The 25,440-nt window shown below is 46.2% G+C and overlaps 2 protein-coding genes across 7 annotated transcripts in view; both read left to right on the top strand.

Annotated features, from left to right (window-relative positions):
- DARS2 (aspartyl-tRNA synthetase 2, mitochondrial) overlaps positions 1-1,106 on the top strand; it is a 38,466-nt gene extending 37,360 nt beyond the window's left edge. For 5 of the 6 annotated variants that reach the window (XM_075067931.1, XM_032806083.2, XM_032806091.2 and 2 more), the window contains one exon: positions 118-1,106. In XM_075067931.1, coding sequence (XP_074924032.1) covers positions 118-305 — 188 coding nt within the window. In that variant the 3' untranslated portion in view covers positions 306-1,106. The remainder of the gene's footprint in view (positions 1-117) is intronic. The other variant, XM_032806087.2, reaches the window with a different exon arrangement.
- A 6,157-nt stretch (positions 1,107-7,263) lies between these two features.
- LOC116839861 (heme-binding protein 2-like) lies at positions 7,264-24,137 on the top strand. The gene is made up of 5 exons (XM_032806109.2): positions 7,264-8,621; positions 19,960-20,044; positions 20,563-20,698; positions 21,343-21,508; positions 22,183-24,137. Exons 2-5 carry the CDS (start codon positions 19,970-19,972, stop codon positions 22,355-22,357), a joined length of 552 nt encoding a protein of 183 aa, XP_032662000.1. The 5' UTR covers positions 7,264-8,621; positions 19,960-19,969; the 3' UTR covers positions 22,358-24,137.
- Positions 24,138-25,440: the final 1,303 nt, after the last annotated feature.

The raw sequence follows: 25,440 nt of genomic DNA, 5'->3' as shown, positions 1-25,440 counted from the left end.
CTTCTCCTGGTTTCCAGTAGTGTTGTTTCCTACCTCACATAAAGTTTTATAGATTCAGAGGGAAGTAATGTGGGGCTGTAACACAAATATTTTATCTAATTTGGTGTCTGCTTCTAGGACTTGACAGACTGATCTGTCTCGTGGCTGGAGCTCCAAGTATTCGAGATGTCATTGCATTCCCCAAATCCTTCAAGGGACGGGACCTTATGAGCAACGCTCCAGATTATATCACCCCTGAGGAGCTAGAGCCATACCACATCCAGGTTGCATGGCCTGCTGCAGAAGCAGAGGCAAACAAGAACTGACTCAAAGCAAGTGATTGTAGCTGATCCTACTATCAGCATTGTTCCCACTCTGCCTTCCAAGGGCAGAAAACATCAACTGATGTAGGGCATATACTGTAGGTCATACCATTGAACTCACAAAAGGTAATAGTGACTACTTCCCTTTGGGAGGGAGGGAAGGATGAATTGAAGAGCAAAGGAAAAAAACCAAGTTGCTTTTCTCTCTCTAACATAGTACAGAGAGGAAGGTTGGGACCACTGGCATGGGGTGTGGTGGTGGGTTTGGCATTTCCTTTCGTTTTGATATGTACCTAGTAGAGTATGGAAAAGATCACGTTTTAGCTTCTTTTTCAGGTCACCTGTGTCATGAGAATCACGAAATCATGGTTAGCTGAGGACTAGACTTTCCTGTTAGAACAGAGCTGTTCTGGGCTGAGAACCACATACAGCCTATGGAGAGCCCTAAACATGGCCTGGACTGTCCTCTTCCTGTATCTACAGGATGAGGATAAAACAGATCAACTACAACTTACTACTGGTGAACTCAGCGATGACCAGTATCTGTTCACTTACTGAGGAGCAGTATAAGCACACACATAGATTGTGCATTGATCTTTTTAAAAATCATGTACACATGAGAGTATGTGCAGGCTGGAGATCTTGGCAAGTTACAAATGCTCTTAGGACTTGCAGTTTTGGTTGTCCTTGTAATACCGCCAAATGGAAAGCAGATTTGTGTTGGGGCCTGTGGTCCTGGTGCTTTTAGGAGATTTATCTTTCTAACCTTTTATGTTTGTAAATAAAGCTCAGTCCAGGAAACAAGGTTTTAGTCTTTAATGGAACATTGCTTTGAATAGGGCTTTTCTCTTTAACATCAAGAAACAGATTGAAAAGAACACCTATAGTGGAATTTACTTACAGATGGGTCCAGGGGACTGGCGGAGGGGGCAGGCAAGAAAAGCTGTGATCATGGAGAACATTTGGCAACTCCAGATTCATTCCACCTCTCTCTACAAAGATTCTGCTCTAGTTGTGATAAAGCTGCATGTGGCTCCTTGAATGCTGTCAGACATCCATTGTCACTCCCACTGCCACTAATGCAGCCAGTCACTGTAGAAGTTCCTGTGTATTGTACAGGAGTGCAAGCTCAGGCAGCAGCCTGCCCACCCAAACCTTTCTGCTCTGCTTCCATGCTTCTCAGCTGAAAGAGCACATCAGGCCCTGCCAAAGGAACCACCCGTAGACATCCCTCCTCTGGAGCATGTAAGCTGAAGTAAATGGAAATGGGACAGCAAAAAGATAAGGATTGGCTGAAAAGGCTAGAAAAGTGGACCAGCAAAACAATGGAACAACTGTGCCGTGATGTGGTGCAGTACACACACATGGCAGGTGGGCCTTCCACACGAGTGGAGGGAGGCTTTCCCAGGTGTCTGACTGGTGGGTCTCCCTGACATGCTCAAGGTCTAACTAATCGCCATATTTGGGGTTAGGAAGGAATTTTCCTCTGTCTCAGATTGGCAGAGACCTTGGAAGTGTTTTGTCTCCTTCTGCAGTATGGGGCATGGGTCACTTGCTGGTTTGAACTAGAGTAAATGGTGGATTCTGTGTCGTTTGAAGTCTTTAAATCATGGTCTGAGGACTTCAGTAACTCAGCCAGAGGTTATGGATCTATTACAGGAGTAAGTGGGTGAAGTTCTGTAGCCTGCAATGAGCAGGAGGTCAGACTAGAAGATCACGATAGTCCCTTCTGGTCTTAAAGTCTGAGTTCAGAATGAAGCTGGGAATTCCCAAGCTAAACTGGAGATTCAGTGGGTAGTGTTCTTTCATCTGAGCCAATGCCTTCAGCTTGGAGATGCCTTCTTTCAGGTGAGATGTAGCTGAGATCCTGACCATCTGCAGTCATTCCTAGCTGTCTTCCTCCTAATTTGCTTGAGTGCATGTGTGCCCTTTTAGCAAAAACCCAGCTTGCTGATTAGCAGTTGCTGTATTGCCATGTCAGTAAGATATCTTCCGTTATTTATTCAGTGTTACTATAGCCGTGTTGGTACCAGGATATTAGAGAGATAATGTGGGTAAGGTAATATCTTTTACTGGACCAACTGGAGAGCGAAACAAGCTTTTGAGCTTACACATAGCTCTTCTGACCAGAGTGTCTCAGGCAGAAGCAGCTCTGTCCTGCTCTCCACCCAGCTGCCAGGGAAAGTGGCCAAACGTGGTGTGGGAGAAGGCACAGGGAGAGGACAGAGCCTCCCCCCCCGCCCCCCCGCAAGTAACATGGGATGGAGATAGGGTGACCAGACAGCAAGTGTGAAAAATCGGGATGGGGGTGGGGGGTAATAGGAGCCAATATAAGAAAAAGACCCAAAAATTGGACTGTCCCTATAAAATTAGGACATATGGTCACCCTAGGTGGAGAAAGCATGGTGGCCCCACTATGTCTTTCTGCCAGTCTTCTATCCAAAACCACATGCTAACAGTGAGGAACCAAAGACTCCACTTGCTGGCTGTTAAGCATGCACTAGCCTTTTACACAGAAAGGACTAAATCCTTTCAGAAATGCACTCAGCTCTTTGTAGCCATTGCAGACAGAATGAAAGGACTTCTAGTCTCAGAGAATTTTATCGTGGATTGCTTCCTGTATCACACATCCTGTGACCTAGTGAAGGTCTCGGCTTCTCCTCTGACAGCCCATTCTACAGGGGCTCAAGCATTGGCAGTGGCAACCCTGGCTCAAGTTCCAATTCATGACATTTATAGAGCGGCAGTGTGGTTGGCAGTCCATGCTTTCATGTCCCACCGCCATCACCCAGCCAAGCTAGAGACTATTCAGGTTTTGGCCGAGCAGTGTTACAATCAGTATGCCAATGAACTCTGAACCCTCCACCTGCACAACTGCTTGGGAGTCACCTACATTTGAATGGATGTGAGCAAGCACATGAAGAATTAAAAGCAGTTAGTAACCTTCCGTAACTGCTATTCTTTGAGATGTGTTGCTCATGTGCATTCCAAAAGCCACCCTGCTTGCCCCTCTGTCAGAGTTAGCCAGCAAGAAGGAACTGAGAGGATGGTCGGTCAGCAGGGCCCTTTATACCAACTCTATGAGGGTGCGACTCCAGGGGGCACCAGAGACAACCCAATGGATATAATTGAGGGAAAACGGCGGCGGTGCTCGGGATGAGCACACACACCTACATTGGAATGGACGGGAGCAACACATCTCAAAGAACAAGTAACGGAAGGTTAGTAACCGTTTTTTTGTCAGCATCTCTTGCTTTTTGAAAATACCATTTAGTCTGCACATGCCAATTTAAATTGGAAACCAAAAGGTGTTGTGTGTATGTGTATATAATTTATATACTATTAAATAGATTTATAAAACAGTAATCTGAATGTCTAAAGATTTTACAAAGTATCAGAGGGGTAGCCGTGTTAGTTTGTATCCACAAAAGCAACAAGGAGGCCAGTGGCAGCTTCACTCCATGCATCTGAAGAAGTGGGTTTTTTACCCACGAACACTTATGCTGAAATAAATCTGTTAGTCTTTAAGGTGCCACCGGACTCCTCGCTGATTTTACAGACACGCACTTCGCCTCTTCTCACTCCTGCCCAGCTGCGGCTGTGTCCTTTTCATGAATGTGAAAAACAAAACGACGAGAAAACAACATCTCTGGAGAACGGTGCTGATGGTTGTCCATGCCGTGGCCCCTAAGTTAAGCACAGTTGCTCTTTGTTGGGAATAGGAATGTCAACTGAGCATGTTGTGGATGGGGATTTGTTTTGCCTTTCTTTGCTTTAGAAAGGATGGGAATTCACAACTGGTTTGGGTTTTTCCTAGAATTTCCCACTCTCTTTTAAAGGCAACACCTGTCTGTGCTGGTTGTGACACTAGATTTATATCAACTGCTACCACTGGCCAATATTGAGGTGGACCAGTGGAAGGTTGCTATAGTTCTTTCATGGGCTTTATCTACACTAGAGAGCATCCTGCATACAGATACTACAGTGATGAAGTGACCTAAGAACCTCTGTAGAATAGAACAGTAGCCAATCTTGTGGAATAGCACTGGTGTAAGTACTGTGGGCATGTATTAGCCATGCTGGTTTGGGTGAAAGTCACGTGTAGCTTTGCCCCACATCCACACTAGCATTGTATCATCATTGCAGGTGCACTGCCCTCTAGATAACTGTCCTACCGTTATTAGCACAGCTCCCCGAAGCAGTGGCTTGTGGAGGAATTCAGACTGGCCTTCAGGGAATTGTGGGAGAGGGGTGAAGTGACCAGCTGTCCTGTTCTTTTTGCAGGGTAATCTTGTTTTTCAGCTGTCTGTCTTGCAAATTTGGAGCCTTAAAACTGCCCCCTATTGTATACTTGGTGGCTCCTTCTCCCTAGAAGGAGCAGTCTGGGAAACCATTCTCCACAGCTTCCAGTGAGCGTGGGGCCCAGGAGTGAAATGAGGTGAATGCAGGGAACAGATTCCCCAGGGAGTAGGTGTGACATATGGGCTCCCCTTCCCCACCCCCACCCCCAACAAACTTTGGTGATCTGGTTTCCTCAGAGCAGACTTTTTGGCCCTCAGGCCACATCGGGGTTCTGAAATTGTATGGAGGGCCTGTGTAGTGTATTAAATTGCTCCCTGTAGGAATGTGCTGTTTACAGTGTACAGTAACTCCTCACTTAACGTTGTAGTTATGTTCCTGAAAAATGCAACTTTAGTTGAAATGATTTTAAGCAAATCCAATTTCCCCATAAGAATTAATGTAAATAGAGGGGATTAGGTTCCAGGGAAAAAAAATTTTGCCAGACAAAAGGCATTATGTACATTTTAAACAAGTAATTTTAATACAGGTACTGTACTATAGTTGGGAGGTGCCCCTGTGTTACACTAATAAAATAATACCAACAGGATCGTATAAGAAGGACAAGGCAAAACACCACGTTTATTGCAAATACAACAGACAGTTGTTAGATTTATTCATTCACACAAACACACTCACACAGGTTCTGCATTAATCAGTTATAGTTACCAGCCCTGAAGTTGCTCGTGACAGAATACTGTCCAGGTACCCTGTACACAAGAGTGAAGCCGAGTCTGTGTCAGATGCGCACCTGATGCTCCTGGACGGTGGTAGCAAGTTTTACATAGCAATAAAGTCTCTTTCTGAGAACAGATGCAATCAATGGCTTACAAGTTTTACACAGACAGTAGCTTGTAAATTAACAATAAACCCAAGAGATATTTTACTTGGTAATGCTATGAGATTTAAATTATGGGGGAGTAATTATGGGGAATCACTTTTTTATTTCTAATTTAAACCTTCTTTAATATCCCTACACCTGCCTTACCCTACACAGGCACAGCCCACTAGCACTGGAGATGAGGCAAGCAAGAAGGCTGAAGGTGCTATAGGCTAGGAGAAGCACATTGTAGAGCAGCAGCTTCCCCTACTCTGCAAGCACCAGGGGCGGGGGGCTCAACCCTCAGCCCACCCACTCTCCGTTCCCCCAAACCTCCATCTTTGACCTGCCTCTTCTCCCCTCCTCCCCCTACTTCCCACATTCCTCCCCTCTCCCTCCCCTCCCTTCTAAACACTGCAAGCCAACTGATTGCCGAGGCAGGGGGAAGGCATGCCAAGTCTTCGCTCCTCCCCTGCTCCCTCCTGCCCAGGGCAATCAGCTGGCTTGCAGGATTCAGGATGCCGGGGAGGGAGGGGGAGCCTGCGCACCGAGTACTCGCTCCTTCCCCCTTCCTCCTGCCCCCCAAATGCCACAAGCCAGATGATTCTTGCAGGCAGGAGGTGGGGGAGGAAGGGGAAGGTGCTGATCCACGGGGTCTGCCAGTGGGCAAGAGGCACTGTGGGGAGGACAGGAGGGGCATAGGGAGGCTGTTAGCTATGGAGAAAGCAGGCAGCCAAACAACGTAAGAGTGGACCATTGCACAACTTTAAATGAGCATGTTCTCTAATTGATCAGCAACGGAACAACGTTAACCGGGACCACTTAAAGTGAGGAGTTACTGTACTACTTATGGCTGCCAGTTCTGGTGCTCTGAGCGGCATGGTAAGGAGGCAGGGTGCAGGGCTGTCATAAATAGATAGCTAAGGGTTAATGTTTCTTTCACCTGTAAAGGGTTAACAAAGGGAACCAAACACCTGACCAGAGGACCAATCAGGAAACCGGATTTTTCAAAGTCAGGGGAGGATTTTTGGGGTCTGAGTCTTTTGTCTGTCTCTCAGCTATGAGAAGGTTTTTTCTATCTTCTAATCTTCTGTTTCCAAATTGTAAGTACAGGTAGAAAACAATATAGGCTTTTATGTTGTTGGTTGTATTACATGTGTGTAGCTTGCTGGAATGTTTCAAATTGGATACTTTTTGAATCAGACTGTTTATTCATATTTTTCTTATAAGCAATAGCCCTGTAGTGTCACTGATGCAGAGATTATATTCTTATGTCTTTTTTCTTTCTTTTATATAAAGTTTTCTTTGTAAGACTTGTTTGAGTTTTTTCTCTCTGGTAGGCTAAAGGAACGAAGGGGAGGAATTCTCTTTGTGTAAATCTAGGAGGGTGAAACTCTGCAGCACCAGGGATTGGTGGAGGGGAAGAGATAGAATCATTTCTGTTTCCTTGTATTTGGGGTTTGTCTCTTTGTGGGAATAGAGGAGACTGCTTCTTGTATTGTGATGTAAAGAGATTGCATCAGTAACTCTCAGGTTACCCAGAGAGGAAAGTCTGGGTGGGAGAGAGAGGGGGGAAGGGAAGTGGGTTATTTCCCTTTGTGGTAAGACTCAGGACCTCTGAGTCTTGGGGTCCCCCAGGGAAAGTTTGGGGGACCAGAGCGAGGCAGGCGCTGTAATTCCTGTCTGGTGGCAGTGAGATAAGATCCAAGTAGGTAATTAAGCTTGGAGGTTCATGCTAGCTTCTTAGGTTGTGAACGCTAAGGTTCAAATCGGAGTAGGAAAGCTACGACAAGGGCAGTTGGATAAGGGGCAGGGAGTCCAGGGGGGCAGTCAGGGCACAGGGAGAAGGGGGCAGTTGGAAGGGATGGAGGTTCTGGGGTGTGTGTCAGGGGATGGGAAACAGGGGGTTTCACAGTAGAATTCTCAGGAGGCAACAGACACTTTTGCCAGAGCTTCCAAAGGTGGCTGGAAAACAGTAGAGATGGGCCCAAGCTGCAAAAATCAGATCCAGGTTTGGATTTCAACACCACAAAACTCAGGCATGTTCAGCTTTAGGGGTTTTGTTTAGACCACTGCAAAAATAGGAGTTATTTGCAAAATTCAGATCAAAGCTGGGATATGAATCATCCTTGGAGTATTTGGCTCTGGGTGTATCTTGAAACAGATTTTGTTATATAAGGCTCTGGTTTAGATGTATGTGTAGAACAGCTTCAGTGGGATCCCATAACAGCTTTATGGTAACCCCTTACACAAGCCAGCTGAGGGCTAAGAGAGTTGATTAGTTTAAAAGTCTAGTTTAAAAATATACATCATGGGGGGGAAATTACTTACAAATTTCAACTGCAATTCATAACTGTGCTAGATACTGAAAATCATAGACTGAAACATTGGAATTACGGTTTATTACAACGATCTATAACCCTCTTAAACCGTCCCTCCCCAACCCCAATTTCCCCGCTGATTATGGAGATTTATTAATAAGCCACTTCATGTTGAATGGTCCCTTGAAATATGTGTTAACTACTTTTGCTAAATAATTCTTCCACCTCCTCTTTAGCTGTGACATTACATTTCCCAGACCTGAAGAAGAACTCTGTGTAAGCTCAAAAGCATGTCTCTGTCACCAACAGAAGTTGATCCAATAAAAGATCTTACTTCTCCCACTTTCTGTCTCTAAATTCAGCTGACACATCCATGAAAGATGGACAAGAACTGTTTGAAAATGCACTGCGGTATACACAGGAGACTCTCTTACTATCCTGCTTTAGTCAAAGCCTTTACAGAGAGAAGTTATTTGTGTCTTTGTCTTTGTCAGAGAGAACATAGAGCCAAATTCACATAAGTGGGCACAGCCAAGTCAATGGAAGTTACACAAGGGCTGGATTTGACCTATGGCCTTGAAACTAATGAGCCAGGCATGCTGCAGATTATTTGGGGTGGGTGTTGGAGACAACCAATGAGAGCAATTGGGAGAGCATGACTAGAATGTTATGTTTTTCATAATAGCAGTTCCCACCAGTAGGATTGGGGTGGAGTTTGCCGATAAAGCGCAGAAATAAATGCTGAAACACAGCATTGGGAGAGTGCACACAGCTTGGAGAAAGGAACAGGAACGTAACAGCTAGAGGGGGAGAAGGACAATAGGGCATAGACTTCAAAATGTAAGTGTCTTGTCCAATTTTTCATCCACTTTCTAACAGCAAGTGCCTGTTGAATCCCATGGCCAGGCTGCTCTCCCTCCCCACTGTTGCTGTAAGAAAGAGACAATCCCCAGTGTTTTCTTCTCTCCCTGGCCCCACAATGAGTGCTGTGAGAGAACAGCCCATGTGAGATAGCACCAGTGGGATGGAGTATGTAAATGGGGCAGACTTGCCTTAAAGCTGGAGAAGAAGTGGAATCCTCAAGAGAAGAAAATAGTTTCTAATCTCCGGTCTAATGGGCAAAGCGAAAGACATATAAAAATCAGTAACAGAGGGAAACCCTGATAAAGTTTACTGTAGATCTAACTGTAAAGTTGCAACTAACCATAAATGCTGGTGCTATTGTTCCCCTTTGGAGAACTGTCTGTAAATGCCAGAGCTATTGTTGCATGTGGGAACATACACTGGGCTACAGGACAAAAGAATATCATTGTGCTTAGTCATGCTCTGTTCTTTGCATTTCATAAGCAATGTTTACTTCAACTAGCACACAAAGGTTCCACTTATATTCCAGAATTAACAGCATTGGCCAGAATGTTAGACCATGTGATGAGTTTTGGGGGCGGGAGGGATGGTGAAGTCAGTGCTAGGGAGACAGACACTTTCTACTCCAGTGTCCAAGAGAAGTGGCAGCATGCGAGATAATTTCCTTAAGTAATCAGAAATGACTATCTGCTTTTCATGCAAAGAGAAAAGCAGTGCTGAAACCTAGAGAAAGGGGAGAGATGGCAGAGATACAGCCTCACTGCCATCAAATCAGGAATAGACGAGGGTTAAATCCCCAAATACACTGTCCAGTCTGACCCTGAGCTGATAATATCTGCTTCTAACACATATCTTTGGAATCTGTCACTCTTTTCTTCTGCCTTGGTAACCTGTGTATCATTTATTGTGCCATAGGAGTGTGTGTGTGTATTACAGTTGGATCTTCTTGAATGGTCCCTTTGATAATGTGAAAGTAGAATGAATTATATTGTAAAAATAGAAAGGATTAAAGAAATGCTGTCTGTAACTTTAAGCAAAATTGCTGGAATGCTGCAATCCAGGTGCCAGGAATGCAGACATTAACATAGAACAATTGCTCCGTTTAAGGGCAATTGGTGAACTATTAGCCTAAGGCCTGGTCTACACTGCAGCATTAAACCAATTTAACCCTGCACCCATCCACACAACGAGGCCCTTTATATCAAAAGGGCTCTTTAAACCGGTTTCTGTACTCCTTCCCGATGAGAGGAGTAGCGCTGAAATCAGTATTCCCATGTCGGTTTAGGGTTAGTGTGGCCACAAATCGACGGTATTGGCCTCTGGGCAGTATCCCACAGTGCACCATTGTGACTGCTTTGGAAAGCAATCTGAACTCAGATGCACTGGCCAGGTAGACAGGAAAAGCCCCACGAACTTTTGAATTTAATTTCCTGTTTGCCCAGCGTGGAGCTCTGATCAGCAAGGGTGGCGATGCAGTCCCAGATCCAAAAACAGCTCCAGCATGGACCGTATGGGAGGATACTGGATCTGATCGCTGTATGGGGAAACAAATCTGTTCTATCTGAGCTCTGTTACAGAAGACGAAATGCCAAAGCATTTGAAAAAAATCTCCAGGCTATGATACAGAGTCCACAGAACATTGCTGTGTGACAAGCGTAACAGACAGCCAAAGAATCAAATGGATGCTCATGGAGGGAGGGGGTACTGAGGACTCCAGCTATCCCACAGTCCCAGCAGTCTCCGAAAAGTATTTGGATTCTTGGCTGAGCTCCCAATGCCTGCAGGGTCAAACACATTTGTCCGGGGTGGTTCAGGGTATATCTCGTCAATTTACGCGGCCCCCCCCCCCCATTGAAAGAAAAAGGGAAAAACGTTTCTTGACTTTTTTTCAATTGTCACCTTATGTTACTGCATTGCTGCTGGTAGATGTTTGGTCTGCTGCGGGCACTGAACAGCAGCATCTTTCCCCCCTCCCATCCTCGTGGCAGACAGTACAGTAAAAAGGACTGATCGCCGTCCTCGTCATATCCCCGTGACGTGCTCCTGGCTGGCCTCAGGTGACGGTCGCTGGGGGAACACCTGGGTAAAAATAGGAATGACTCCCGTCACATTCTGGCAGATGGTACAGAATGGCTGGTAACTGTCCTTCATCATAAATGGGGGCGAGCCCATCAGCCCCCACCCCCTTTCATTCTTAAAGAAAAAGATCTGTCCTGCCTGGACTATCATAGCAGCTTGCGAGCTTGCCTCCCCCTCATTTTTATTCTCACTAAAAAGTCAGTTATCAGAGGGTAGCCGGTTAGTCTCGTCTTTAGTCCTATAAGGTGCCACGATTCTCTGCTGCTTAAAAAGTCAGTGTTTCTCTATTCCTGCATTCGTTATAGCTTCATCTACACCAAATGGGGAGGACACTGCACGGTGTAGTACCAGGAGGGTTGGGGGAGGAAGGAAAAACAAACGGGTGGGGTTGTTGCCAGGGGACCCCCTAGAAATGGCATAGCTTCATATCAATTTCTGCGGGATCTGACACAGAGCGGCTGTGCTCTCTGGTTTCTCTGGTAACACTGCTTCTCTAGTAGTTTGCCCCATATTTCTATGGCAGGACTGACTCTATTTTTAGATAAAACATAAAGAGAGGGAATGACTTGGGAGTAAATTCCGATTTTTGTCTTATGCGCCCCCAGCCGTACCTCAGGAAAGGCCACCAGGAGCTACCAGCATACGGACAAGACAGTATACAGAAACAACTTATAACTGTCATCTCATCGCCAATGTAACGTGCACAGCAAGACAGTACAGAACAACTGGTAACGTCTCTGCTGCCTTGCAAAAGGCAAATGATGAAAATCGCTCTGCTGTAACACTGCAGTACCGCCTCTGTCAGCAGCAATCCAGTACACACTACGGTACAGTGACAAAAGGCCCCCAAAAAAACAGGGCTTCCCAAGTTTGTTGCTATGGTGTCGCCAAGGGCAATAGGAAAAAAGGGCGTGAAATGAATTGGTCTGCCGTTGCTTCTCGGGAAGAGGATGAGTGACGACATTTACCCAGGAATCACCCGCTGACACTGTTTGCACATCACCATTGGGATCTAATCAGAAATTCAATGGGCGGTGGAGACTGCAGGAATTATGGGATAAGCTTACTACATGCAAAACCCAGAAATCGACACTAGCCTTGTACTATGACGCGATACCGGCGATTAGTGTGCTTGCATGGCATGTGCCAGTTCGACTTTAATACAATCTGTTTTATAAAACGGTTTATGTAAAATCGGAATGATCCTGTAGTGTAGACGTCTACCCTTTAGATCGATAAGAGTTAGTAGGAAGTAGGTTTTATGCAGCTGTGCCCCAGAAGTGAATTTTACTGTTTTGGGCTTTCTTTGTCGCCTTTGTTTTAATTCCCGCTCTTTTATCTGTATAAATAAGACTGTTTGGTTCTTGCATGTTCCGGTGCTCACATTATCTGGTATTATTAGCAGAGCTTGTATGTGCTAATAAAACGAGTGGTCTGATATAAATTGTGAGTTCCTGATTCTAACTTTGACGATAAGTAGCCTGCTGCGAACGGAGAGTGATCCCACTGCATCTGTTTGCTGCCAGGCATAGATGTCGGTGCTGGCATTCCCTGACAGCTAAGTCACAGTAGTTTACAAGATGCATCTTGAGGTTTACTGGCATCAGTGTCTTCGGTAAGATTGTGGTCTCTGATGGACTGTTAAAGCACTGTTCTTAATTTAGTAGAAGCTTTAAATGTTTGAGCCTTGTACACTGCTTATTTGAAGGGTAATATGTGAAATCAATAGAATTAATTTACTTTTACAGCATCTTTCACCCTGAAGGATCCAGCGGTGGCTTACAAACTAATATACAAATATGTGGCTAGCCACCTCTGACGGTGGGGAATGGCAGCCTGACTTATCAAGCACAAGCAATGCTACAGAAACAGTTTAGGACAGGAAGTATAAATTAAATGCCATCTCTGTTAAAGTAGAGGGGAAATTAAGGATGGAAAATTATCAAGAGAGCAGGGTCTTTCAGTACTTGTTCATCTGAATACCGTGACATCAATCAGAGCAACAATTGTACAGTAGAACCTCAAAAGTTACGAAACACCTCGGAATGGGAGGTTGTTTGTAACCCTGAACAAAGCTTTAACCATCTTAATTTAAATGAACCAAGTGCACAGAAAAGTTCTTACCTGTAAAATCTCTTTTTTTTTTTTTAATTTTCCTTTAGTTTGTTTAGTAATTTACGTTTAACACAGTGATTACCATATTTTGGCTTTTTTTTTTTTTTTTTTTTTTGGTCTGTGCTGCTGCCTGATTGAATATACTTCTGGTTCCAAATAAGTTGTGTGGTTGACCAGTCGGTTCATAACTCTGGTGTTCGTGACTCTGAGGTTCTACTGTATTGGTTTGAGCCTCTGAGAATCAAGTTGATTGCCTAATTGGCACATTATTTGTCTTACTCTCCACCAATGTTTTCCTTTTTGGGGAATTTACTCTATCAGAGGGCAGAGCTCTGTAGAATGTGGTGTAGTGTGGTATTGCCAGTGCAAAGTATTCAAATTATGAGCAAGCCCCTTAAAGATCATGAGATATTTTTTTAAAAAGAGTTGTTTTGCTTTGTTCCCAAAAGCTCATGTTTCAGGGCTTCAGATGGCCACCAGCAGGAGTCAGGATGGGGTTCCACTACCTCCACCTCAAAGTATTCTGGGTTTTTGTTTTGGTCTTCTTCCTCTGAAGCATCAGAGATTGCCCTGCCTGGAGATGGGACACTGGATGGGGCTCTGAGGTAGCACTGAGCATTCTCTCTCCAGTGCTTGGCTGGCTAGTTCTTGCTCACAATGCTCAGGGTCTAGGCATATGTGGGGAGGGAAATAAATTTTCCCTCAGGTCAGATTGGCAGTGATCCAGGCAGGGAGGGTGGAGAGTTTTTTCTTACACTATAATGTGTGGGTGTGGGTCACTTGGCAGGATTATCTGGGTGTAGCTCACATAATCATTTCTCTGCCATTGCCAGGGCCTTGGACACTGGTGCATCTGGGTTCCTCCTGTTCTCTGTCTGTGGCATGACATTCTAGTCTCTTGTAGACTGTAATACTTTGGTCTCATTTCAGTTGTTGGGTTTGGTGTGTGGGTGCTGAGTGATGGTGGTGGCCTGTGATGTACAGGAGGTCAGACTACATGATCTGATGGTCCCTTCTAGCCTTCAACTCTGACTTTTTCTGTTTTTTGAGACTGAGTTCATGTTTTCAAGCTTTTCTCTGCCTCCATGAGGGCTAGAAACTCCCTTTAAAATATTGTTGAGATTCTCACATGACTCCAGGAGCCAGAGCTTTAAGAAAAACACAAGAGTTTGCAACACTATAGTCTGGACTTAACACCTCTTGATTTTCTGTGATCTAGAACATAAACCTCACTCCCAGGAGGAGGTGGTCTAATGTTTTGTCTCCAGACCTTGCCTGCAATGAGAGGTTGAAAAGGCAGAGGTTTCCTCTTGACAGGCATCATCTTTTTAATATTATAAATCAGGTAGGAGGAAAATACCTTACTTTTGATGATGGAATGTGGGAGCTCTCCCCTTTGGGCTTTCAAAGTGAATGGACATCTGGAACACTTGCCCAAAGAAGGGCTGGTTTGGGAGGGATGAATAGGAAAAGAGAATTTTAATGGGTGTGGCTCACACATGGGCAGGTTTTGATAGCTGGCAGGAATGTGGGGAGAGGTCTAGAAGGCTGCATGTTCCTTCCTTATATTTCCCAAGCCGAGTCAGCATTTGCCAGCAAGCAGTAGCTGAACTGATATGGTACACTGATGGCCTTGTCTTGCAGGCTAAGTTTGGTGAGCCGCAGCAGCTAATGGCCGATCTGGTCAGACCAGAGGCAGTATGCATTGGTGTGGTTATTAATCCAGATAAAACTAAATCCTTGGCCATTACCATCGAGCAGCCTCCAGCTCCAGAGTACCACCTTTAACCTATCCAGACCAGACATCAAACAGGTGGCGACTGTCAAATATTTGGGTAACATTATCAACCGTGTTGGGAATGCTTGAAAGATGTGGCAGCCTGCCATGTTTCATGCTCTTCAGCAGCCTCCCTGGGGATGTCTTGACGTCACGCTTGCTATGAAGGTGCCATTCTATAGAACCACGCTTACGCCAACTCTACCCTTCAGAAGTGAAACATGGGCTCTGAGGAAGGCTGAAGAACTCCAGAATGACGGTTTTGATTTTTGATGGTTCCATCAACTGCTTCATATCAAGTGGCAGGACAAGATCAGAAATGAGGATGTTCTAAGCTGAATGCAGCAACTGCCTCCACCACCATGGATTTGGTTTTGGATCTTTCTTGGTACAGAGGTATTATTAAAATGGTAGATCAATTCATTCCAAAGCATGTTTACTGGGGAATGATGCGACACAGCAGGTGATCACATGGGTGCCCAAAACTTTGGTGGCAAAATAAGATTGCCAGTGATGCACATACACTAACTATACAGCTAGACTGCCTTAAGCACCTTGCCAGAGATCAATTTGGGTGGTGCTCAGTTTGCAAGGGGGCCATATCCCCTGGGGATTTGCCATGATGATGATGATGAGTAACTGAGTTGCTTGGAGATTTGCCACTTGCCAGACTTTCTGGCTCCACGTAGATCTCATTCAATATGTGGCTTTTCTGAGGGCAGCCACCTTAGTTTCACCGAAGAGGAAAGCAATGTGCATGGGGTAGTCCCTATGGTACCAATGCAGCTACCCAGCCTGATGTCAGAGTCGCAGGTTCAGCTGCCCAATAATTCCTTCTAGGCTGAAAGGATTTCAAAGACATGAGCAAAACACAGTGGGGTAACCCAACAGGCTAGCTGTAAAAACCTGGGACATTCCCAGGTTTCAGGGAAAGGCATCTTTTTGTGGCCTAAATGGACAGCACACATCAGGCGAGGGAGAAAAGGTGGAGGAGTTGCACTGTACAGTAACTCTTTATTTACTGTCCTCCTGCTTAACGTTGTTTCGAAGTTATGTTGCTGCTCCATTAGGGGACATACTCATTTAAAGTTGTGGAATGCTCCCTTACAACGTTGTTTGGCTGACTTTACAAGTGAGCGTTGCACAAGTTCCTCTTTGCCGCGTCCTCCCCCTCCCTCCCTCTCTCCCTCCCTCCCAGTGCTTCCCCTGCCGCCAAACAGCTGTTTGGTGGTGCTTAGGACTGTCTAGGAGGGAGGGAGTAAGCGAGTGGGAAAGCTGCCCCACCCCCTGGCAGGCAGGGCCACCCGGAACGCAGGGGCTTTAGGGAGAGAAGGGGAAAGTGCCACTTCTCCCCGGCCGCTCCCTGCTCCTGAGTCCTCTGGACCATGCTCGCAGGGCTGCATTCCGAAAGGGGCTTTAGAGCTGCAGTCCAGGGCCCTGGGGCCACCTTAGCCCAGGGCCCTGTAGCCCCTAAAGCCCCTGTGTTCCAAGTGGCCCTGCCTGCGGGGGGCAGTGTGAGCAGTTCCCAGAATTGTGGCCATGGGGATGGTGCTGCCCTGCACAGAGCCACCTGCACACCCCCTGCACCAAACAGGAGCAGCCCCTGGTAAGTGCCCTGCACCTCCTGCCTGCCCCAGCCCTGAGCCTTCTCCCGCACCCCCACCCTGAGTGCCCTCCAGCACCTAACTCCCTCCCAAATCCCGCACCCCCAGCCCTGAGCCCCAGGGGTAAGCCAGGGGCACCTCCCCACCACAGTACAGTACAGTATATAACACCTTTTGACAGCCCCCCCAAAATTTCCTTGGAACCTAACCCCCCACATTTACATTAAATCTTATGGGAAAATTGGATTAGTTTAACATCATTTCACTTAAAGTTGCATTTTTCAGGAATATTACTACAACGTTAAGTGAGGAGTTACTGTATGTAAGAGAACAGTATGATTGCTCAGAGCTCCGGTATGAAACTGGAGAAAAGCCTGTTTGAGAGTCTTTGGGTTAAGTTTAGAGGCGAGAACAACAAAGGTGATGTCATGGTAGGTGTCTGCTGTAGACCATCAGCCCAGGAGGATGAGGTAGATGAGGCCTTCTTTGGACAACTAACAGAAGTTTCCAGATCACAGGGCCTGGTTTTCATGGGGGACTTCAATCACCCTGATGTCATCTGGGAGAACAAGACAGCAGTGCACAGACAATCCAGGAAGTTTTTGGAGAGTGTTGGGGACAACTTCCTGGTGCAAGTGCTGGATGAACCAACTATGGGCTGTGCTCCTCTTGACCTGCTGCTCACAAACAGGGAAGAATTGGTGGGGGAAGTAGAAGTGGGTAGCAACCTGAGCAGCAGTGATCATGAGGTGGTCAAGTTCAGGATCCTGACAAAAGGAAGAAAGGCGAGCAGCAGAATACGGACTCTGGACTTCAGAAAAGCAGACTTTGACTCCCTCAGGGAACTGAGGGGCTAATATGAGGGGGAAAGGAATCCAGGAGAGCTGGTTGTGTTTTAAAGAAGCCGTACAGAGGACACAGGAACAAACCATCCTGATGTGCAGAAAGAATAGCAAATATGGCAGGCAACCAGCTTGGCTTCACAAAAGATTTCTGTTAGCTTAAATGCAAGAAGCTTACGAGAAGTGGAAACTTGGACAGATGACTAGGGAGCAGTATAAAGATACTGCTTGAGCATGAAGGGGTGAAATCAGGAAGACCAAAGCACAACTGGAGTTGCAGCTAGCAAGGGATGTGAAGGGTAACAAGAAGGGTTTCTACTGGTATGTTAGCAGCAAGAAGGTTATTAGAGAAAGTGTGGGACCCTTACTGAATGGGGGAGGCAACCTAATGACAGATGATGTGGAAAAAGCTGAAGTATTCAATGTTTTTTTTACCTCGGTCTTCACAGACGAGGTCAGCTCCCAGACTGCTGCACTGTTCTTTCAGTACTGAAAGAACAGGTTAAGGACTATTTAGAAAACCTGGACATGCACAAGTCCATGGGGCCAGATGTAATGCATCTGAGGGTGCTGAGGAAGTTGGCTGATGTGATTGTAGAGCCATTGGCCACTATCTTTGAAAACTCATGGCAATTGGGGGAGGTCCCGGGCGATTGGAAAAAGGCAAATATAGGGCCCATCTTTAAAAAAGGGAAATAGGAGAATCTAGGGAACTACAGACCGGTCAACCTCACCTCAGTCCCTGGAAAAATCATGGAACAGCTCCTCAAGGAATCCATTTTGAAGCACCTGGAGAAGAGGAAGGTGATCAGGAACTGTCAACATGGATTCAACAAGGGCAAGTCATGCCTGACCTACCTGATTTCCTTCTATGATCAGATAACTGGCTCCGTGGATATGGGGAAAGCAGTGGACACGATGTACCTTGACTTTAGCAAAGCTTTTGATACGGTCTTTCACAGTATTCTTGCCAGCAAGTTAAAGGAATTTGGATTGGATGAATGTACTATAAGATGGATAGAAAGCTGGCTAGATCGTCACACTCAACAGGTAGTGATCAACTGCTCAATGTCTAGTTGGCAGCCAATATCAAGTGGAGTGCCCCAGGGGTCGGTCCTGTGGCTGGTTTTGTTCAACATCTTCATTAATGATCTGGATGATGGGATGGACTGCACCCTCAGCAAATTCACAGATGACACTAAACTGTGGGGAAAGGTAGATACACTGGAGGGTAGGGATAAGGTCCAGAGTGACCTAGACAAATTGGAGGACTGGGCCAAAAGAAATCTGATGAGGTTGAACAAGGACAAGTGCAGAGTTTGCACTTAAGATAGAAGAATCCCATGCACTGCTACAGGCTGGGGACTGACTGGCTAAGCAGCAGTTCTGCAGAAAAGGACCTTGGGATTACAGTGGACGAGAAGCTGGATATGAGTCAGCAGTGTGCCCTTCTTGCCAAGAAGGCTAACGGCATATTGGGTTGCATTAGCAGGAACATTCCCAGCAGATTGAGGGGAGTGATTATTCATCTCTATTCGGCACTGGTGAGGCCACATCTGGAGTATTGTGTCCAGTTTTGCCCCTTCCCCCTCCCCCCACCACTACAGGAAGGATGTGGACAAATTGGAGAGAGTCCAGCGGAGGGCAACAAAAATGATTAGGGGGCTGGGGCACATGACTAATGAGCAGAGGCTGAGGGAACTGGCCTTATTTAGTCTGCAGAAAAGAAGAGTGAGGGGGAATTTGATAGCAGCCTTCGACTACCTAAAGCGGGGTTCCAAAGAGGAGGGAGCAAGGCTGTTCTCAGTGATGGCAGATGACAGAACAAGGTCTCAAGTTGCAGTGGGGGAGGTCTAGATTGGATATTAGGAAAAACTACTTCACTAGGAGGGTGGTGAAGCACTCCAATGGGTTACTGAAGTAGGTGCTGGAATCTCCATCCTTAAAGGTTTTTAAGGTCTGGCTTGACAAAACCCTGGTGGGATGATTTAGTTGGGGTTGGTCCTACTTTGAGCAGGGGATTGGACTAGAGGACCTCCTGAGGTCTCGTCCAACTCTGATATTCTATGATCTGTCTGTTCCTCCTCCACTCTTGTTGGAAGTGCTCATTCTAGTGCCATTACTGAAAGGCTAGAGATTTTGTGCAGGCCTGAGAAAACCAACTCTAGAAGTCTGAGTTTAGGCAAGAAATCTTGATCCCTTTGTGATGGGGCAAGGCCAGATGGCTACAGTAAAGTACTGAGAAACAGGTTGTTAGCCCCAGGGTAAACAAATCCCTAGCACCATGGTAACCAAATGGCAGTTGCTTCAGGTTAATCAAGGCACCTGGAGCCAGTTAAGACCTTTCAGAAGGCAGTGGAGATAGCTACTTTAATTAGAACACCTGCAGCCAATCAGGCAGGCTAATCAGGGCCCCTGGGGTTTAAAAAGGAGCTCACTCCAGTCAGGCAGAGAGGAGCCAGAGGAGAAGGAGTGTGAGGAGGAGTAAGAAGGCAAGGAGCTGAGAGTGAGAGAGTGTACTGCTTGAGGATTAGGAGACACATTATCAGACATCAGGAGGAAGATCCTGTGGTGAGGATAAAGAAGGTGTTTGGAGAGGGCCATGGGGAAGTAACCAGGGAGTTTGTAGCTGTCATGCAGCTGTTACAGGAGGTACTAGAGACAGCTGCAATCCACAGGCCTGGGCTGGAACCCGGAGTAGAGGAGCAGGCCCGGGTTCCCCCCAAACCTCCCAACTCCTGATCAGACACAGGAGGAGTTGACCCAGACTGTGGGGAAGATCACTGAGGTGAGCAAATCTGCCAAGAAGCGCAGGACCCACCAAGGTAGAGGAGGAACTTTGTCACACCTTGCACTGTGGGATAGTCAGTGCCAATGAACTGTTTTCTTTCTTTCAGCTCAAGAGAGATGATCAAGTCCTTCAAACAGACATTTTTGTCACTGGAGCTGCAGTCACCCAGGTGGAACTCAGCAGAGATCGTGGTAAATGCTATTTGCTGGGGAGATCTCTATATCAGAAGCTGAGGGGTATTGTTCATGACGAGTAGATCCTTGCAGAAATTAGTGCTGTCAGCAAAGAAGCTGTGCAATAAGGAAGCTGCCCTGAACATCTGGAGATATAGGACAGTGGCCAAATGTCTTTGGCCTTGCCTATACTAGAAAGGGTTCATGTGTGCAGCTGTTCTGGCAAATCCTCCAGTGTAAATGCAGCTCACATAGGCAAGAGAGTGCTTGGGTGGGTAGGGGGGATTGGGCTGGAGCAAGTGCCATGGTGGATGGGAGGGCTGTGATGGTTTGGCAACTGGGGGATGCCTTGTTAGGGGCATGTGACTTGTTGGGGAAAAGGGTGTAGGAGTGTGTGGCTGCTGAGATGGGCCTGTGAGGGGCACACTCCCAGGGAGGTGATTTGGTAGGAAGGTGGGAGCTGGTAGGGACATTTCACTGACATGGAAATAAAAGCTACACATTCACTAAGCCTTGTAACCTTATATCTCTTTCAGGTGCAAGATTATGAGCTCCGTCACTATGAGATGACCAAATGGGCTAGCACAGTAATTAAAGGAGAGACACAAAAGGAGGCACTGCGCCAGGGCTTCTGGAAACTCTTCTACTACATTCAGGGGAAGAATGAGAGAGGTATGAAGTCACCCAGATTTGGAACAGCCATTGTGAAACCCCTGGATCCAGCCCTCTAATTGTGGGCAGGGCACAAAGGAGACTGATCTGGGAACAGCAAAGGTTTGGGCAGCTCTAGGGGATGGGAAGTACATTAGAAATGTCAGAGATGCTTTCCTGGTCTGGATGAGTTAATGCATCAGTATTTTTCTTGTCATCCAGGGTGAGCTGCCCTACAGCTGGTGGGGGAGGAATGGGAACTTCAGAATGGGGGAGAAGAGAAGGAGGAGACAAGCAGTCTCTGTCCCTCCAGGAGTGTGTGGGATGGGAGGTGGGGAGGATCAGCGGCTGCATGGAGGAAATGGAGATGCGTACCAGGGAAGCATTCACAGGCAGTAAGGAGAAGCACTGATGGGTGAGAGCATCATGATGGGTACTCACATACCATGGGGATGGGCTACAGTATGAATCCCTGAGTCAAACCTGGTGAAAGAGCTTGTGGCAGGAATAGGTAGTGCTGCAGGAACACTGCTGCCTCTGCCCCAAGTATTGAAGCCCCTCTTCGATATTGCCCTCAGTGGCTGCAGGTCCCACCGTAGCATTCACTCTCCACCTCTGCTTGTGGCTGGTTTGAGACAGAACCTTTCTTTTTCTCATTCTTCCAGAGGTGAAGATTGAGATGACTGTGCCAGTGACGTGCCTGGTGAAATCTGGTTGCCCAGACTTCAAGGTCTCATTCTTTGTGCCATTCGAGCATCAAGACTCTGTGCCACAGCCCACAGATCCAGATGTCTTCATCGAGGAGCGGAAGGGAGAGGCCATCTTTGTCAGGTAGCACCCTCCTGTCTCTTCTTTGGGAGAGGAGATGGATTAAAGCATGCAGAGAGGGCTGCTGCCTGAAGTTTCACCTTTTGCTGTTCAGTACCATGTCTGGGAAAGAGAAACCCACCAGAGAGCACCATATTCCTAACTCCCTTCATTTGTGAAGCTCAAAAGCTTGTCTTTCACCAACAGAAGTTGGTCCAATAAACAGCTAGCATTGTGTGTCCAGGCAACAATCTGCAAAGTGCCAGCTGGGGCCATTATATATACACACAGATGTGCCTGGGCACACCATCACATGCTGAATGAATCCCTGACAGTAGTTACACATGGGCCTTAGCTACAGGACATGAAGCCAGATCTCAGACACCTCATAGTTTGAGAGTGTCTGGACCCAGGCTGCTGGTTCAGCCTATTTTAAAGATGAAGCCCCTCCATGAAATTCAGCGCCAGGTCTGGTTTCAGATCTGCCTTCAGTGTGGCTCTGGAGTTCTGGTTTGGACTACCAGGAGCCAGCTGAACACTTCAGAATTCGGATCCTCCCCCTCTAAAGCTTGGGGTATTTGGATTGCGGGGGGAGGGGTTGGTTTGGGCTCATCTCTAACTGCAAGGTTTGTGGTGTTAAAATTCCAACAAAGCCAGTGTTACAAACCAGAGCCCTGGTCTCCATTTTCCTCCCCCAGGTCCTTTGGTGGGTTTGCCTCTCCAGAGAAGTATGCTGAGGAAGCCCAGGCACTGGCCAGAATCCTAAAGAATGTGGGTCAGTCATTCCATGAAGACTTCTATTATACTGCTGGCTATGACAGTCCCTTCAAGCTCTTCAACAGGCACAATGAAGTGTGGTATTTCAAGAAGTAATATGGGAGCATTGGATGAAGACAGACCTTGCTTGTGCCTTTGGCTTCCATGACTTTGTACGTACTGAAGAGAAACTTTACTCATACAGACTTGTGTATGTGTTAGCCAGTGTGCAGAGGCCTCCCCATTCCATTTTACTTAGAACTATAGATCAGACGCTGGCTTCAAAAACCCGTCCCAAATTTCTGTGCTCCTTAACATATCTTCAAGTACAAAATGCAGAAGGCTGCCTCTGTTTTGATCAATTTTAGTCTGTTCAGACCTGCTGCTCTCTCAGGAGTAGCAAGTGTGTCTGCAAATCCATTGAACATAGAGAACAGCCGTGATGTTAAAGTGTACAATTTGGGACTAAGTGATTTAGGAGCTTCTGAAAAAGGTAGAAAAATCCTCTAAAAGCTGCTGCTCCAACTGCTATAATGTGGGAAGGCAAGGCTATGGTGGTGGACAAAGGCTAGTGCCTTGTCAGTAAGGTGTGATGCCACTTTCATCCAAGTGTAGTCACTGTTATAGATGCCTGTTTTCTACCAACCAAGGCTTGTTTTATCCTGTCCTCAACAGTGGGACACCTATTTTTGGAGCTGTCTGACAGCAGTTGTTAAACCCTGTTATTTTCAGAGCAGTGACCCAGGCAGGTGGATGCACACTGGAGGAAGTGACTGGTGGTTGGAAGCTACTGGTGCTAGCATTAAATGTACCAGCTTGTGCCACTTGTTACCTTTCAGCCTAAAGATGATTAACCATATTTGCGCTTATTATAAAACAGGTGTTTAATACCATACTTTCAGTGTAAAAGAATCACTCTAGATGAGGAACTACTGAGATTTTACAGGTGCCAAATCTTTCATTTACACACTAGCCTCTTAATGACTTTCTCTCTTTATAAAATAGTATGGTGTAGATCTTTGAATGTTATAAACTGCTGTACTTTAATAGTAAGGATAGCTTTGTAGAGCGACTTAACCTGTGCAATGATATTTAGAAGCAAAAAATAATCAAATACCTTTTGATCCTGGGCTGTTTTATGTGTGAACAGGTGCTGTCAGAAACCACCAGAGGCCAGGGGTGCTGGAATAATTTTTATAGTGGGGGTGGTGAGAGACACTGAACCAAACAGTAAACCCCCTATGGGATGGAAACCACTTCAGGTCAGGGGCTGTGAAGGCACCAATGCCTGGCAAAGATCTATTAAAGATATGCTGCATCTCTGCCAGGGCTTGTTGTAGAGTTTCACTCTTGAGGACTGTTGATTTGCAGCAGCCAAGGGGCCTTGGCTAGAGACTTGATCAATATTATAGTAGCAGCTGAGTCCGCAGATCAGGGCTCTAGTGTGCTAGGTATTGTACACAGGTCTATGCCAAGGAGTTCTTCAACCAAGTCAATTTGTCCACATTAAGTATAATCAGTTCAATTTTGCTTTAGGCCACAGACATTCTTAATTCTATTCAGATCTACTGCTTTTTCTCACTAAGGGTGGGATGTGAATAGAGATGCCAACTCCTCTGCTAATCACCTCAGGTTCACTGCTATGCCCCTCTATTCCTGTAATAGCAGTGCTAGTGAGGACACCAGCAGCATATACATTTGCCAATTGCAGCACAGAGCTGGAAGCTTGATGTGGATTGTAACTTTTAAAAGGTACCCAAATAGTACATATACTCAGGGGCAGCTCCAGGCACCAGCATGCCAAGTGCATGCCTGGGGCGGCAAGCCAACAGAAGGCACTCTGCCAGTGGCTGGCATGCCTGCAGAGGGTCTGCTGGTCCCGTGGCTTCAGTGGACCTCCTGCTGGCGCACTGCCAAATGTGAAGGATGGGGACCTCCAGCAAGCAAGCTGCCAAAGACAGCCTGCCTGCCATGCTTGGGACAGTAGAACACCTAGAGCCACCCCTGCATATGCTGCTACTGAAGTGAGTCAAGCATATCTGTACTTTACCCCTGCATCCACCCGAAGTTCTTTAGTCACAGCTAGGCTACACTCAAATGAAACACCACAGTTCAGCACAAAGCCACCAGCTCACTGCTTTGAGAGCATAAGACCCTCTGTGGCAGAAAACTGAACTAGGCCAGGCTGTAAACTCATGTTCAGCTAGGCAGAGTCCAGTTAGATGAGAAGGGTATTTCAACTCAGTGGTCCTAGGACTATTCCTTGAGTCTGAGAAAGTTTAGGGCAGGAGTTAAGTGTTTAAAGCTTAAGCCTATTTCCTTTTCAGTTTTTTTCCTTCTGTACTAAATTGTATGGGAATGTAAATAACCTATCACTCTGGAACTGATAAGTCTTCTAGGTCTAACCCTGTAGACTAAGTTCAGGCTCCATTCTATTTTAAGGAAAACCCACATTAGAATGTCAAATTTAGCTGTTAGGTGGATTTAAATGAATGTATCCACACAACAAACTCCATTCTGTTGACCTAAAGGACTCTGAAAATTGACTTTTGTATACCTCCCTAGTAAAGGGAGTAGTGCTAAAATTAACTTTACTGGGTTGAACGGTATTGGCCTCCAGGAGCTATTCCATATTGTTCCTTTGTGACTACTCTGGAGAGCACTTTGAACTCCAATGCACTAGCCAGGTGCACAGGAAAAGCCCCAGGAACTTTTTAATTTAATTTCCTGTTTTGTCACCATGGCAAACTCAGCAGCACAGGTGACCATGCAGTCCCCCCAGAATCAGAGTGTAGAATATTTCTACACTCCCCCAATCATCTGTCCCTAATGTTATGTCACACACACACACTAGGACAGAGTCAGCAACCTTTCAGAAGGGCTGTGTTGAGTCTTCATTTATTAACTCAGATTTAATGTTGTGTGCCAGTAATACACTAACATTTTTAGGTCTCTTTCTAGAAATCTATAATAAATAACTAAACTATTGTATGTAAAGTAAATAAGGTTTTTAAAATGTTTAAGCAGCTTCATTTAAAATTAAATTAAAATGCAGAGCCCCCTGGAAAGGTGGCCAGGACCCAGGCACTGAGTGCCACTGAAATCAGCTCACATGTTGCCTTTGGCATGTGTGCCATAGGTTGCCTACCCCTGCACTAGGACATTTTCCAAGCTCATGCAGTCTTCCTGCACTGACAGGG

This window comes from Chelonoidis abingdonii, chromosome 7 (assembly GCF_003597395.2).
Source record: "Chelonoidis abingdonii isolate Lonesome George chromosome 7, CheloAbing_2.0, whole genome shotgun sequence".
Taxonomy (NCBI): domain Eukaryota; kingdom Metazoa; phylum Chordata; order Testudines; family Testudinidae; genus Chelonoidis; species Chelonoidis abingdonii.
Note: the sequence above shows the minus strand (reverse complement) of the source record. Positions and strands in the feature narration are given on the sequence as shown.

Coding starts and splice junctions, on each gene's coding strand:
- LOC116839861 (XM_032806109.2), top strand. CDS start 19,970: ATGATCAAGTCCTTCAAACAGACATTTTTGTCACTGGAGCTGCAGTCA. Junction 20,699..21,342: donor TCAGGGGAAGAATGAGAGAG/GTATGAAGTCAC, acceptor TCATTCTTCCAG/AGGTGAAGATTGAGATGACT. Junction 21,509..22,182: donor GGAGAGGCCATCTTTGTCAG/GTAGCACCCTCC, acceptor TTCCTCCCCCAG/GTCCTTTGGTGGGTTTGCCT.